We start from the raw sequence: 14,630 nt of genomic DNA on the forward strand, positions 1-14,630 counted from the left end.
TCACTACTACGACTGCACTGAGGATACACAACTTATAATAATGCAATGCAATTCATGTTATTAACCTTTATTGGTAGTATTCATGGGGACAGCAAAGCTGTGCAATTCATGATTAAATTATGCCTCCATGATTCATAGCCATCACAATCACTGTTTGTGTAGTGATTGTAAACACTACGCAATCACTACGCTCCCAACACAAACACTTTTACGTTTGTGTAGTGTTCAGCAACTCAGTAGTGTCGTTGAACCGTAGTGTGGTTGAACCGTAGTGTTGTTGAACATCCCCCTACTGGAAGCGGATGTACTTTCATTCTTCTGTTATTGTTGTGAACCAGCATGTGTCGACTTTGTATGTGAAATAGTATTTGACAACTACCCGTAATCGTTATGTAGGTGACGCTAAACCTTTAATTCACCGCAATTATTTTGAAATATAACTAAAATATTTCAATGTCTACATGTTGTTAGCTACCTTAGCATATGTGTAGCCCTGGTAGGATAGCTACAACACCGCTATACTGTCTAACTGGATCTATAACGCAAGGGTAACCGAACGAACCTTCGCTACGATAACGGTTGAAATCAGCTCTAATAAGGAGGATGATACTATTATCTTGCGTGTTTTTCTATTGCAACATGATTACCATTGATGATAAATGAGTTGTGGGATAGCTAATGGGTTAGCCACGCTACTTTAGCCGCTTCCAGAATATGCGCTCTTTTCCTAAACAGCGCTAGAACCCAATAGTGTGATCTCGCTTTTTGACTTGTTAGCTAACTTTGTATTTTTACTGTCACGAGTACTCCAAAAAAATACATATTTCAATACTAGTTTTTACTTTCTTCCTTATTTTAGGCCGACTAAGCTTCACTCATGATGAACTTTGACGGTCTTGACCAAGGGATGGGCGACTACTCGCCCACCCTCCATGGGTCCTTGGACACCGGGATGGAGCCTTCGATGGACCCCCGGATCACTCAGAATATGATGCAAGGCGTGGAGATGGACTCAGAGGGACTGGCGGTTGAAGTGCCCGAGTCTGTGCATCTTTTAGAGGGCATGTTCTCTGAGTTGCACAGTGTTGCAGCAGAAGTTGGCATCCCAGTTACTGCAACTCATTTTGATCTACAAGAGGAGTTGCTCTGGATGGGAAATCACAGAGTAAGATACTCAGCTGATTTTAGGAGACATATTTGAATATATTAACCCGATACAATTGTTAGTACATTAATAAACCATTTATTATTGGTTTTAATTCCGTTCTAAGCATTACCTAACAGTTAACTAATGGTCAAGTTATAATTGACTAATGGTTAATGGTAATTACAGTAATCATGTTCAGATTAACCTTCACCCAAACCCCTATGCTAATGCTCTATAATGATCTTTATAACTGCATAACTAATGTTAATGAATGTTTAGTTAACAAACTCTTATTTTAAAGTGTTACCAATTTTATTCATAAATGTATGTATTACTCACTTACTCAACTGTTTTATTTCTTTAGGGTCATGCCAGTTCCTTTTTCGGGCCTACGATGGGCCGATATTCGTCTTTCCAAGTGAACTCAGCTGATGACATCCGCCAGATCCATAGCTTAGAAACGGGTGTGCTCTTCCTGTCAAAGACCAATCTCAAATGTTGTACCCGTGGCGGCTTTGTCATGTTTGATTACCCGTAAGTAACATAAGAATCCAGACTTCTTTTGCAATAGCCCCTTTTGAAATCATGTTAAACATTGTTTGCTTCCCAAAGGATGGATGAAGGAGCAGATATGCACAGCCTCCTTATGACGGACACCAACACTCTGATCATGGGTGGGCTGCACAACTATATAGTAGAGTTTGACTTGAATACTGTTCAAGAGACTCAGAAGGTGATTCCATCAGCGTTGTGGACATTGTTGATACATCGATTCCCGGCTTACTTTGAAAGTAACATTGTTAGTGTGTGTGTGTGTGTGTTCGCATGTTTGCTTTCATTGGCAGGTTACAGTGGAGATGCCTGGAGTGGCAATCATGCGGCAGTCCAGTCGCTTTTTCTTCTGTGGTCACACGTCCGGGAAGGTGGGTGTGGACTAGGTCCTTCTCCTCGGTAAGCGTGGACGTCAACACGCTGGGAAGGTGGGTGTGGACTAGGTCCTTCTCCCCAGTGAGCGTGGACGTCAACACGCTGGGAAGGTGGGTGTGGACTAGGTCCTTCTCCCCAGTGAGCGTGGACGTCAACACGCTGGGAAGGTGGGTGTGGACTAGGTCCTTCTCCCCAGTGAGCGTGGACGTCAACACGCTGGGAAGGTGGGTGTGGACTAGGTCCTTCTCCCCAGTGAGCGTGGACGTCAACACGCTGGGAAGGTGGGTGTGGACTAGGTCCTTCTCCTCGGTAAGCGTGGACGTCAACACGCTGGGAAGGTGGGTGTGGACTACAGGGGTATTCCATCAAAGTTGCTAACGAAGGCAGCGCTTAGTTGATTAAGCCCGGTTAGAACTAACGCCAACTTCCACCTGAGGCCAAGGACGTTCCATCAACCCAATTCACCCACGCCTTGCTCAGGCTAGTTCAAGCCAGGCTTATGTTATTGTGGATTACGCACGCTCACGAGATATGTAACCAACTGTTACGACCCCTCCTGTGGTGTTCAGGGGGAAGAGGGGGGGCAACAATTAATATTAAACCGGGTGTTTATAGAACGGAAGAGAGTAGCAGGATTTAAACCAATTTACCATTTATTGACCATAAATGAGTCCTATGTCCAGAACCGTGAATGTCGAAATCATGTATCAAATGTCCGAAAAGGACCGAGCGGGATCTTTTCCAGAGGCGAACAGAAGCTGCTTGTGGAGGTCTATGAGGACAAGTACAAGCATATAATAACTCAAAAAGGGAACACTGTAACGATTAATAAAAACAGGGAGGCCGCCTGGCGATCTTCTGAATAAAGAAGTAGTAGGCTATTAAGCGTATCATATTTACATTTAATATTGTCTGTCGATTTGTATTCAGGGAGATAGTCTCGAGGTAACGTGTCAGACTTGCAGCCGGTCGACGGGGTCAATCCCCCCCTAATTAGTAATTTAGGAAGGATTACTGGAGAAGTCAAACAACTTTGCATGCCTTTTATTAGGGTATTGTAAGACATATTTATTATATAAAAAGTAAATTGTTAGGCCTAATTTCTCTGATATAAAGGAAATTACAAAAATGAGCCGACGGCAAAAATTGTAGGACGTAGGCCTACTCAGGACGCAAACTCGCTTCGCCCGAACCTCAGGGCAAATGCTAGACCACTCACTGTACTGCTAGTTCACAAATTTGACAGAATACATAGTCTTAGATGAAAATGTGTTGAGAAAATATCCACGATAACGATAGATAGCAATTCATTTAATTACTTTTTTTGCATAATTTAATCTTAGAGCCTTAGTGAAAATATACGCTGTTTATACTTCATATATGTACATTTATGACAAAATCGTGAGGACTAGGCTTGGCGGAACCTTCTGATGGTACACTTGTTTCCGACAGATGGGACTTCTCTGAAACACCGCTCAAGTAAGCCTGACAGTTAATGGATCGCAACTCTAGTTTAAGTAGCGAGGCTAAGCGAAATAAGCCCGGCTTTGCCTTTAGCTTGGTTGATGCAATACCCCCTAGGTTCTTCTCCCCAGCGAGCGTAGACGTCAATACGCCGGGAGGGTGAGTGTGGACTAGGTCCTTCTCCCCAGTGAGTGTGGACGTCAATACGCTGGCCTTGCATCAACCCTCCCTCCTCCGCCCAGGTGACCCTGCGAGACATGCGCACCTTCAAGACGGAGCACGAGTTCGACGCCTTCTCGGGCAGCCTGTCCGACTTCGACGTCCACGGGAACCTGCTGGCGGCCTGTGGCTTCTCCAGCCGGGGGATGAACGGGCTGGCGTGCGACCGCTTCCTCATGGTGTACGACCTCCGCATGATGCGGGCCGTCACCCCGCTGCAGGTCCACGTGGACCCGCTGTTCCTGCGCTTCATCCCCACCTACACCTCCCGGCTGGCCATCATCTCACAGTCAGGTGAGAGAGAGAGAGAGGGGGAGAGAGAGAGAGAGAGAGAGAGAGAGAGAGAGAGAGAGAGAGAGAGAGAGAGAGAGAGAGAGAGAGAGAGAGAGAGAGAGAGAGAGAGAGAGAGAGAGAGAGAGAGAGAGAGAGAGAGAGAGAGAGAGAGAGAGAGAGAGAGAGAGAGAGAGAGAGAGAGAGAGAGAGACTGACTCTTGGTTAGTCAGTCCTTTAGCAAGGCTGTTAACTATTCTGTCTGTTACAGATGTTGTTTAGCGAAGCTAAATCCATTGATCCACTTCTCCTCCCACCACCAGGCCAGTGTCAGTTCTGTGAGCCCACGGGGCTCGCCAACGTGGCAGACGTCTTCCACGTGAACACGGGGGGCCAACTGCTCATGAGCTTCGACGTGTCGTCCAGCAAGCAGGCCCTGGCCTTCGGGGACTCTGGGGGGGGCGTGCACCTGTGGTCGGATGCGCCCGAGGTGTCCTACAACGACTACTCCCGCGAGACAGAGTTTGCCCATCCCTGCCTTGTGGACTCGTTGCACCAGCTGGACTGGAACCATGAACTGCTGCCCCTGTCCCTCATCCCCACGCCCCTGACCAGCGCGGAGCAGCTGCTGTCCGACTGGCCCACCCCCATGGTCACCCCCAGGCCCAGGTTAGGCACTGGCCGTCTCTATGGCCCCGCAGTGATTCCAGTTGGACCGTTGGTGACAACCCTCGTGTCGGACGATAAGACTCAGTGTCCTACATGAAGACACAGAGTGGACGTTTATATTCAATGTATCTTATATTCGGATGTTTTCAGACTATGAAGCCTATTTTCAAGAACAACAGTTTTTTATATCTTTATTCTATGTGTTCATATGTATGAACTAACATAAGCTCTTCTTTGTTTACCACTACAGGCGATCGCCTGCTGTCGACCCAGAGATCCTACGAACAATGAAGACTGTCGGTTTCATTGGCTACGCCGCCAATCAACGCACCCGCCCTCGCAATCAGGCATGTACCGAACCCTCCACTCGTGTATTTGATGCAGAGCAAAAACTCAAGGGTTAGGTTCTTAATGACAATGTATTCCTGGTGTTTTGTTTTACCTAGGTACCGTACAAGATTAAAGAAGTGGAGCTGGACTACGATAACTACAATCAGGTGCCTGAATCACCCATCGGCCGAGAGGAAGAAACACACCTTTACATGGTGCCCAAAAAGTACAGAAAGGTTAGACTCAACAAGGACTTTCCCTTTCTCAAGCTTGAGGTGACTCCATCATCTGTTCCGTTTCTAACACGCCCGTTTTTTTTACCGGGTCATACCCCACAGGTGACCATCAAGTACTCTAAACTCGGACTGGAGGACTTTGACTTCAAGCACTACAACAGAACCCTGTTTGCAGGCCTGGAGCCGCACATTCCCAATGCATACTGTAACTGCATGATACAGGTAATGACTTCCTGTTGTGAAACATTGTTCCCTCTTCTTGATGATTAGTTTTCACTGGTAGTACCAGCGCTGTGTTTGCTGACGGCTCTGCCCGTGGACGCGCCAGGTGCTGTACTTCCTGGAGCCCATCCGCTGCCTGGTGCAGAACCACCTCTGCCAGAAGGAGTTCTGCCTGGCCTGTGAGCTCGGCTTCCTCTTCCACATGCTGGACCTGTCCCGTGGTGACCCGTGTCAGGTAGACCCCCCGCACCACAGTACACTCACTGGGTAGAGAGTGTACCGCCAAGGCTCCGGTCCTGATCGCAGGCACCCGGCTTCGATTCCCGCCCAGGGTCCTTTGCTACATGTCCTTCCCTCAGATCTCCCGAACCTTCCTGTCCATCTCACTCTATCATAAAGCATAAAAATGTAAAAATAAAAATCTTAAAAAAAGAAATCAATAGAAGACTAATCATCTTCACATCAGTGCTCCAGATGTAGGATGCGCATTCACAAAGCATTAAAAGCCAGAAGCCAATCTTCCTCCCGCCTCGCTCTCCCACGCAGGCCAGCAACTTCCTGCGGGCCTTCCGCACCATCCCCGAGGCCTCGGCGCTGGGGCTGATCCTGGCCGACTCGGACGAGCAGACGGGCAAGGCCCGGCTGGGCCGCCTCATCCAGAGCTGGAACCGCTTCATCCTCACGCAGCTGCACCAGGAGACCCAGGAGCAGGAGGGCCCGCAGGCCTACCGCGGAGCCAGCAGCAGGTTGGCACGCCCCCGGATCAGCCCCGTCTGACCCCCCGCTCCCAACCCCTCACTCACTCTGCCAACGGTTCAGTGGTTCATGACTGACCCGCTCCCACGTACCTGGGGCGAATGTCTGGCTGCGACTTGGTCAGGATCGGGGGTTCTTTGTCTGCTTTTTGGGTTCTTCCAAGTTACCTCAGGGTCTAGAATACGGCGCTAGAACGCGTCACAAAGAGGAGAGTCGGCTGCTGCGAAGCCACAGGCTGGAGCCCTTTAACGGAGGTGTTGACCGCCCCCCCCCCCCCCCCCCCCCCCCCCCCCCCCCTCCCCTCTCCTGCGTGTGTCTCAGTGCTGTAGGCTCGTCGGGGGAGTCTGTGATCGGCCGGCTGTTTGGCTGCGAGGTGGAGAACAGCAGCCTGTGTCGCTGTGGCAAGGAGACGGTGCGCACCTCCCTAACGCTGCTCTTCACCATGCACTACCCCGAGCACAACCCCCACGGTGAGCCCCCCCCCCCAACCGGGACCGGCAGATCCCCCCCGTCTGGGCCGCTGCCCAACGGAGATGGAGCTTTGTATCCCAGGAAGGTTCATTTTAATACTGCAATCATCTTTTCAGCCTTGTTGACCAATTACGGAATTACGTCTGGCTCTAGACCTAGGGGTGGGGGGGGTGGGGGCTCTTTCTTGGGCTAAGAGGGCAGAGGATTACTGAGGTTGTGTTCCTGTTTTGTGTCTCGGGCAGAAAAAGCGGTGAAAGAGCATGACTTTGTGGAGATCCTGAAGAAGAGCATCTGTCTGGAGCAGAGCACGCAGGCCTGGTGTGAGAACTGTGAGAAGTACCAGCCAACGGTAGGTTGCCCCGGCGGGGGAACCAGATACTGAGGAATCAAAGGCCAGACAAAAGGGGTGGCAAACAGAGGGTGTCGTCATATGGCATTCACATATTATCTTACTTCCTTAACGCGACGCAATGCGTGTGATGTAATGTTTAAGGTGAAACGGGTAGTGCAGATGGAATGTGTCTTTGGGCTGTCAGGATTTGGTTAATATGAGGAAGAGTGTGGATGTTAGCTTGTGGATATAATTGGTTTCGCTTTCCCTGTGTAGAAGAGGGCAAAATGATTGTGTTTCGGATGTGAAATCAAATACACATTTGTGTAAAATACAGTTCCGGTATTTTTAACATTGAGCCCCCTTTCTGGTTTGTCAAGGATGAAACAGAGTGTTTGACACTGAAATGTTGACTTGGTCCTGTCTCGGGTGTTTGGCTCATTTCGATCCGCCCCTGCCTGTTATCTGGCTACGAGCATTCACAAACATGTCCTTAAAACCACCCTAAATGTTAGTTTTCAGAAATGTGCAACTCACTGTCAGCCACTCTATTTCATCCTAGACAAACCAGAAAGGGGGCTCAATGTTCCAAATACCCGAATTGTCCTTTAAGTCTTGAAAATATGACCCAAACGTAACTTCCTTTGGTTTCTGCTTGTTTCCTGATACAGGTGCAGACACGCAACATCCGGTGTCTCCCCGACGTCCTGGTCATCAACTGTGAGGTGAACAGCGCCAAGGAGGCCGAGTTCTGGAGGGCGCAGGCCGAGGTGAGTGGTGAGACGGTGGGAGTAACGCTGCTCCTCTCTCCGGCGGTCACTAACGCTGTCCCCCCCCCCTCTCCTGTGGACCCCAGTATGCCTTCAACAAAGCCAAGCAGAAGGAGGCCGCAGAGCCCCCGAAGCCCAAGGAGCCGGAGCCGCTGCCTACAGAGTGGTGCCACGAGTAAACGCCCTCCTCCGCCCTACACCTGTTGAATCCACCGGCCCCTTGTCCGTGCACACACTGAGCGGACTCTTTTCTTCTCCCACCTCCAGCGGGGAGGACATGCGCGGCAGCGAGGGCATCACCTTCAACACGCGGGCGGAGGACCTGCGCCACGTGTGGATCCCCCTCACCATGAAGATGACCATCAGCAAGACCCAGAGCCTGGAGGTGGTCAACTGGCCCGAGGCCGAGGAGGTGAGGCGCTGGGGGGACGGCAGGGAACGTATTGGTAGTCCCTGATGCTGCTTTTACCCCGAAAAGTACCTCTTCGACGTGGGCGGGTCGCATGGGTAAGCATGGGTAAGCATGCGCGAAACTGCGCATGCTTATCCACGAGACGCATAGACAGACAGGGCTACACACAGGAGCGTCTCCACCTCTGTCACGGGCCACGGCGTGTTGTTGCGCGCTGATCCTGCGGTGTTCAATAATCATTCACTTTTGTTGACTGAACGCTGATGCTAGTATTTATAGATGCCGGTGTCGTGCCAAAAATGGAATCCCCGTCTGAAATCGCACCCTCTCTCCGCGTGAACGCACTTTCTCTTATTCTGTCTGTGCTTTCTAGGTTCACATCATGCATACATGTATGAATTGTAAACTATTGCGTATTTTAGTGCCATCATCGTGTGATGATATGATATACCGCGGAGAGGGTCCGCGATTTCAGGCGGGGATTCCATTTTCAACACCTGGCGTCGGGTGACAGGCTCGGAAGTCGCGCTCGTCCAGTGGTGTAACCCTTTGGGCAATCAGTGGCCAGCAGCCTGTTTACGTCACACAAAAGCACCGGTTCAGCTCTCATGGAACCATGACGGAGGTGAGACCAAAAAAGTACCAGGTACCATATTTTGGCGATGGAAAAGCAAAAAAAGGCGGGCGAGGTGAGTTGAGCTGGTACTGTCGGTGGAAAAGCGGCATAAGTATGGGTCTCTTAGAGTGAGTACAAAGCATTTGCTGCTTATGGGTTCAGGAATGCAATTGGTGCGTCTCATGATCATATGTGTTGTCTTAGTTTGTTTCCGGCGGCTCAGAGATAACCCCCTTTTTGGTTCCGAGGTCTTGCTGAGGTCATTTGACATTATTTACGACAATACAAATTATAAATCAATGGAAACGATAACTATATGATTTCATATAACAATGAACTCAAACCCAATCCAGTAGAACCCCATAGGTTACTATTCCAATGATTGGTCCTTCACTGCAAAAATATTCCAGTCAACAAGCTGGAGGCAAGTTTTCAAACCAACTTTTAATGGACTGGCAGATATGCTCCTGATCATTCCCAAATCCGTCGAGGCATAAAGGCTTTTCCCGATCCTCCAAATGCGAGAGGCTCTTGCTAAAGAAGGGTGTCTGTGGCTCCCTCCTGTAACGCGCTGCCTCTGTGTCGCCCCCTAGCTGAGCACCGCAGAGGAGGAGGACGGGGCCTGCCTCTTTGACCTGGTGGTCACCGTGCCCCACCTGCTGGACGCCCGCACGGGGGGCAACCTGGTGGCTCACATCAAGGTGGGGGAGACCTACCACGTGAGGAAAGAGGTGAGTCACTCACACGCCCCGCGGCCGCGGCCCCGCGGTCTTGTAGAGGAGGCCGATCCGCACAGGTGGGACGGCGTGTCTGGCGGAACCTGAAGTCCGTGTGTCCTGTCCTTGCAGGGGGTGACACACCAGCAGTGGTACCTGTTCAACGATTTCCTCATCGAGCCCGTGGACAAGGTCCGTATTCTGGCGACGTATGAAAGCGGATGTTCCCATTTGTTTTGTTTAGAGTTTGAGGTGGTGTTTTATTTGAGGGGATTTTAAGGAACTGTTGTTTTTCTGACAGACGGAAGCAGCCCAGTTTGATGTGAATTGGAAGGTGCCGGCCATTTTGTACTACGCCAAGAGGAACTACCACTCCAAATACGACCTCCGCAGTAAGTCCACGGCTGTTTCTATCGATCAAGCTATGAATGGCATCATTTAATATTCCAGAAGAGGGTTTGAGGGGACGCTCCTCACGATGAGCGACCTGCTCTCTCCTCTCCCAGTTAAGAACCCCATCGAGGCCAGCGTCCTGCTGACCGAGGCCTCGCTGGCCCGCAAGCAGAGGAAGAGCCACGCCACCTTCATTCCCCTCATGGTCAGCGAGATGCCCCAGGCCGGGGACCTGGTGGGGCTGGACGCTGAGTTCGTCACGCTCAACCAGGTGGGTCCGCCATGGAGGAGCACGGCTCCGGACTCACCTTTTACACCAGGGGCCGGGGGCCACTCACCTTTCACATAGTGGGAGAAGCACATTTTTTGGTCGAACAAAAACTGGGGGAATGCGTCGATGCTTTATTTGATTTTTAATTGAAGTGCAAAAAATTGACCAAATCCTCCTGTACGTACATTGACCACCTGAAGTGGTTATCGTTCAACGTCTTGACTCCTTCCTATGTGAACAGGAAGAGGCGGAGCTTCGCAGCGACGGCACCAAGTCCACCATCAAGCCCAGCCAGATGTCTGTGGCTAGGATCACTTGTGTGCGCGGTCAGGGCACCAACGAGGGGGTGCCCTTCATCGATGACTACATCTCCACCCAGGAGCAGGTACGTTAAGAGGCCAAAGGATCAAAAGATGCGCTGTATGCAACACAGACATTTACATTCATCTTTTAATCTTCTGCAGGGAATTGGAATCCCAAGTAGTTTAATTATTTTGAATGTGTAAACCTTGTGCTTTCACACTTCCTTGTCGAAGGTGGTGGACTACCTGACCCAGTACTCGGGCATCAAACCCGGAGATTTGGATGCCAAGATCTCCTCCAAACACCTGACCACCCTGAAGTCCACGTACCTGAAGCTGCGGTTCCTCATCGACACCGGCGTGCGCTTCGTGGGCCACGGGCTGCAGAAGGACTTCCGCGTCATCAACCTACTGGTACGCTGCAGTACATGTGGGGTTGAAGCCTGTGTAGTCAGTGCTCATGTTGTGTTGAAGCCTGTGTAGTCAGTGCTCATGTTGTGTTGAAGCCTGTGTAGTCAGTGCTCATGTTGTGTTGAAGCCTGTGCATTCTGGTCATGTTGTGTTGAAGCCTGTGTAGTCAGTGCTCATGTTGTGTTCAGGTAATGTACGTTATATTTCCATAGTTTGCGGGGGCCCTACTTGGTTACAACTAGTTATGGTTATAAAAGGTGATGTGCACGTTTATAACTTACTTTCTAATAAGTTTGTTGTAACAGGAATATGCGTTCGTATCACTCCGATCGCGTCTCATTCTCTGCGTGTATCTTCTTAGGTTCTGAAGGACCAGGTGGTGGACACTGTGTACCTGTTCCACATGCCCCGCAAGAGGATGATCTCTCTCCGCTTCCTGGCCTGGTACTTCCTGGGTAGGTCGGCGCGCGGCTCCTCGACCAGCCTGTACTTCCACCTTAATGGTTAACCGTGTCTCCTGGAGCTGGTAGTCACCCCCAGGTTCCCTGTCCCCTGTTCCCAGACCTCAACATCCAGGGGGAGACCCACGACAGCATAGAGGACGCCCGCACCGCCCTGCAGCTCTACAGGAAGTACCTGGAGCTGAGCCGCGGCGGCGGGACGGACGAAGTGAGGAAGGCGCTGAAGGGGCTCTACGAGAAGGGCCGCAAGATGGACTGGAAGGTGCCGGAGGCGGACGCCGGCGACGGTCAAGGTAGCCCAAAAAGTACGACTGGACATTGAGGCTCGATGAGGCCCGCCCGGGCGAAGGGGTCCTGGAGGAATGGGAGGGGGTCAAATGAGAGCTGCAGAATGCGGGCTCGCCGACGTTGATTGACAGCCCTGTCTTTTGTCGTCCCCGTCAGGCGGTGGTGTGTTCCCGTCTGTGATGTCGCTGTGAGGAGCTGACGCCTTCCGCTCCAAGAGGGTTAGCGGACCAATGTAAATACGTTCTCCTGTACGTTGTACACTTTTTTTCTGGTGCTCGTACCGTACAGGTGAAACTATTTGACATATCAAGGAATGAGAACCTTTTACATCTCGGTTCCCTCAGTTGGGACTTTTTTGCGTCTTATTCTTTATTGAACGTGAGCAAAGTGGATAAAACACCAATGTTTTTTTTGTATGTAAATAAAGTTGATTTGATGACCTTGAAATTGAATTGTGATTATTTAGGGCTTTTTCAATTTAATAGATGAGCTTGTTTGTTAATATTTAAGGTTGAATAACTTAAAATTCAACCTTAAAGTAATAATCTTACTCAAAGCTATGCAACACATCCAACTATAGGAGTCTGTGTTTCAACTTGACACTCTGCTGTGGTATGGGTGAGGACGTGCAGTGTCAGGTGTGAAGCTACCAAACAAGTTTTAAAAAGGCACTGCACTAGTTTAGCCAAACATCCTTAATGGCAATTGCCTCTTTGTTTAACAAACGACTCCATCTAGTGGTCGTATTTGGTATTATGCACATTATATTAAAAATAGATCATAGCCTCCAGTAAGTCCAGCCCAGACTTTGTTTATAACCCTATATTTCCCCTGTGGGAGAGAGTCATCTAATGTTTATTAATTGAGGAGAATTTCAGGCACACTAGAGGCCTTCATGTCTAGAGACAAAGTGATGTGCTATGACACACGCCTCCACCTAGTGGCTGCCCAAGTCCCATAGGAAATAGGTGACCTAGTAAGCAAACCTCAAGTTAACATCTGGTTAGGGGAAATGGGTGACCTAGTTAGCAAACTTCAAATTAACATTTGGTTAGGTGAAATGGGTGACCTAGTTAGCAAACCTCAAATTAACATTTGGTTAGGTGAAATGGGTGACCTAGTTAGCAAACCTCAAATTAACATCTGGTTAGGTGCCAAGATACTTGCCTAAGGTCTTGATGCAACGGTTCCACTCCAGCAGACCAAAGCAATATATCGCCAACTTGTTCTGACGAATTGCAGTCAAGAGAGCAAAGGCCCCCACAGAAGAGACAAACTCCACAGAATGAATGTATTGCAAACCTTTTTTTATTCATAGTAAATGAAAGTGTGCCATTCAGTGAGTGACAGAGAGACGGTCAGGGCTCGTTATGGGACAGGCAGGATGTCTTTGGTCCATACTTAGTGACAGGAGGGGGGGGGGGGGTGTTAAATGAGAGGAAGACAAGGCACTTTAGTTTCAGTTTGACAGTATAGAAGAAAAGTGAAAAAAGGACATGACATGTACACTGGAAGGCTGCATGGAGGAAAACTTCCGCACAGAAAATAAAATATTCTAATATGATTACATAAAAAAAAAAAAACGTTCCATGTAAGCGAGTAAACATGTATACAGCTAAATACACAAGGTAGAGCTCTGGAAAGGATAGAATGGGAATAGGTGTTACTCGAGATTGCTGCACAGGGAAAAGCTTGACAAGAATTGGTTTCTGTGAAGACCGAAGACAGCTCCTTGGAAAGGCAGTAACTCGGGATATAGGGTGATGTAATTTCTTTGGCGATAACCTAATATTCCTACAGTTTGAAATGAAAATAAAAAGAAACAGGTTCGCTCAGCCGAACATGTGAGAGTAAGAGAAATGGCGTTACCTATGAACATGCATCTTTCCCTCGAATATATAATGACTCCCAGCCTGCTCCTATGCTCGAATGGCAAAACATTCTTAACTGCTTAAAGCAACACACTCAACAATCAACTGTAAAACACAAGCTGTCCTGTGGTACAGATACGGGCAGCGTCTACATGTTTTAGATCTATAACACTTCAGTCAAATAACGTGATCTGATCTACGCAAGCAGAGCAGAGCAGCCATATTACAAATCTGGCGTACACTATAGCCTCCACGTTATATTATCAACTGGAAGGTGAACATTAACAAATTTCTCTTTTTTTTTTTTTACAATTGATTCAGCTGGAATTCTGTTTTCTTCTTGCTTTTCAAGGAAGACTGCTTGGTACAAGACAGATGGTTTGCTCCACGCTAACCTTTTGGACACACGCACACGACACACGCACTCACACGAGAGAGAGAGAGCACACCTTTCAATCGCTCCCTCTCCCCCATTTTAAACCCTGCGCACGCAAGGAGACAACCAGGGCATGTGAAACAAATGACAGCACATCAATGAGGTATTTAGGAGGCTTATGGACCCAAATTACAGTATAAGGGAAAAAAAATGATTGGGTGGTCAAAGGGTCAGTATGATTCCAGGTCAACATCTACAGACGTATGTTTACATATACGCTGTGTATAAGCGCTAGGAGTACACACTCTAAATGTACTGGTCTAGGGTTCTGCCATGGCAAGCCTGGAAGTGCTGCGACAAAAAAAAAAAAAGGCAGGCATGTCAGTTATGCGCATTTCAAATCACCAGCAATGGAACTAAATAAATAGAAGGGGAAATAAAAGGAGGGCTGCACATCCTATTGGACGACTTCAACGAGGTCAGGGACACGACGGCCGAGACGCAGATCCTTACCCCGGGAGCTTTCACAATGCAACAGCACCTCATAAAATAATCAAATAATGTTTTTTAAAGTTAAAACAAAAAGAGCCCCATCCTATTCCTGTAGCCTCGACTCAGGCCCAGGGTCGGGGGGGGGGGGGGGATAACTAGCGGGTTCCTCGGTGTGACCAGACCATGGACCAGACGCAAGCAAGCGATGC

At 49.1% G+C, this 14,630-nt stretch overlaps 1 protein-coding gene across 4 annotated transcripts; it reads left to right on the forward strand.

Moving 5' to 3' along the window:
- Positions 1 to 229: 229 nt before the first annotated feature.
- On the forward strand, positions 230 to 12,129 carry pan2 (poly(A) specific ribonuclease subunit PAN2). Of its 4 annotated transcripts, none has more exons than XM_030351747.1 (26): positions 230 to 392; positions 860 to 1,165; positions 1,512 to 1,681; positions 1,760 to 1,880; positions 1,993 to 2,070; positions 3,781 to 4,051; positions 4,351 to 4,696; positions 4,947 to 5,043; positions 5,143 to 5,262; positions 5,365 to 5,484; positions 5,591 to 5,719; positions 6,031 to 6,230; positions 6,562 to 6,710; positions 6,954 to 7,060; positions 7,714 to 7,812; positions 7,899 to 7,987; positions 8,080 to 8,224; positions 9,434 to 9,571; positions 9,689 to 9,748; positions 9,858 to 9,948; positions 10,063 to 10,220; positions 10,462 to 10,605; positions 10,757 to 10,936; positions 11,295 to 11,388; positions 11,496 to 11,699; positions 11,839 to 12,129. In XM_030351747.1, exons 2-26 carry the CDS (start codon positions 878 to 880, stop codon positions 11,871 to 11,873), a joined length of 3,633 nt encoding a protein of 1,210 aa, XP_030207607.1. In that variant the 5' UTR covers positions 230 to 392; positions 860 to 877; the 3' UTR covers positions 11,874 to 12,129. The 4 variants fall into 4 exon arrangements, with proteins under 4 accessions (XP_030207607.1, XP_030207630.1, XP_030207621.1 ...); XM_030351770.1 differs by having other exon boundaries at positions 11,496 to 11,687; XM_030351761.1 differs by having other exon boundaries at positions 265 to 352.
- Positions 12,130 to 14,630: the final 2,501 nt, after the last annotated feature.

The sequence above is a fragment of the Gadus morhua genome, chromosome 1 (genome assembly GCF_902167405.1).
Source record: "Gadus morhua chromosome 1, gadMor3.0, whole genome shotgun sequence".
Classification (NCBI taxonomy): Eukaryota; Metazoa; Chordata; class Actinopteri; order Gadiformes; family Gadidae; genus Gadus; species Gadus morhua.

What these genes read in the sequence shown, in the direction of transcription:
- pan2 (XM_030351747.1), top strand. Translation starts at nt 878, where the DNA reads ATGATGAACTTTGACGGTCTTGACCAAGGGATGGGCGACTACTCGCCC. An exon ending in CTGTTCAAGAGACTCAGAAG is followed by an intron (nt 1,881 to 1,992) that starts GTGATTCCATCA and finishes TTTCATTGGCAG; the next exon opens with GTTACAGTGGAGATGCCTGG. An exon ending in CCTGGCCTGGTACTTCCTGG is followed by an intron (nt 11,389 to 11,495) that starts GTAGGTCGGCGC and finishes CCCTGTTCCCAG; the next exon opens with ACCTCAACATCCAGGGGGAG.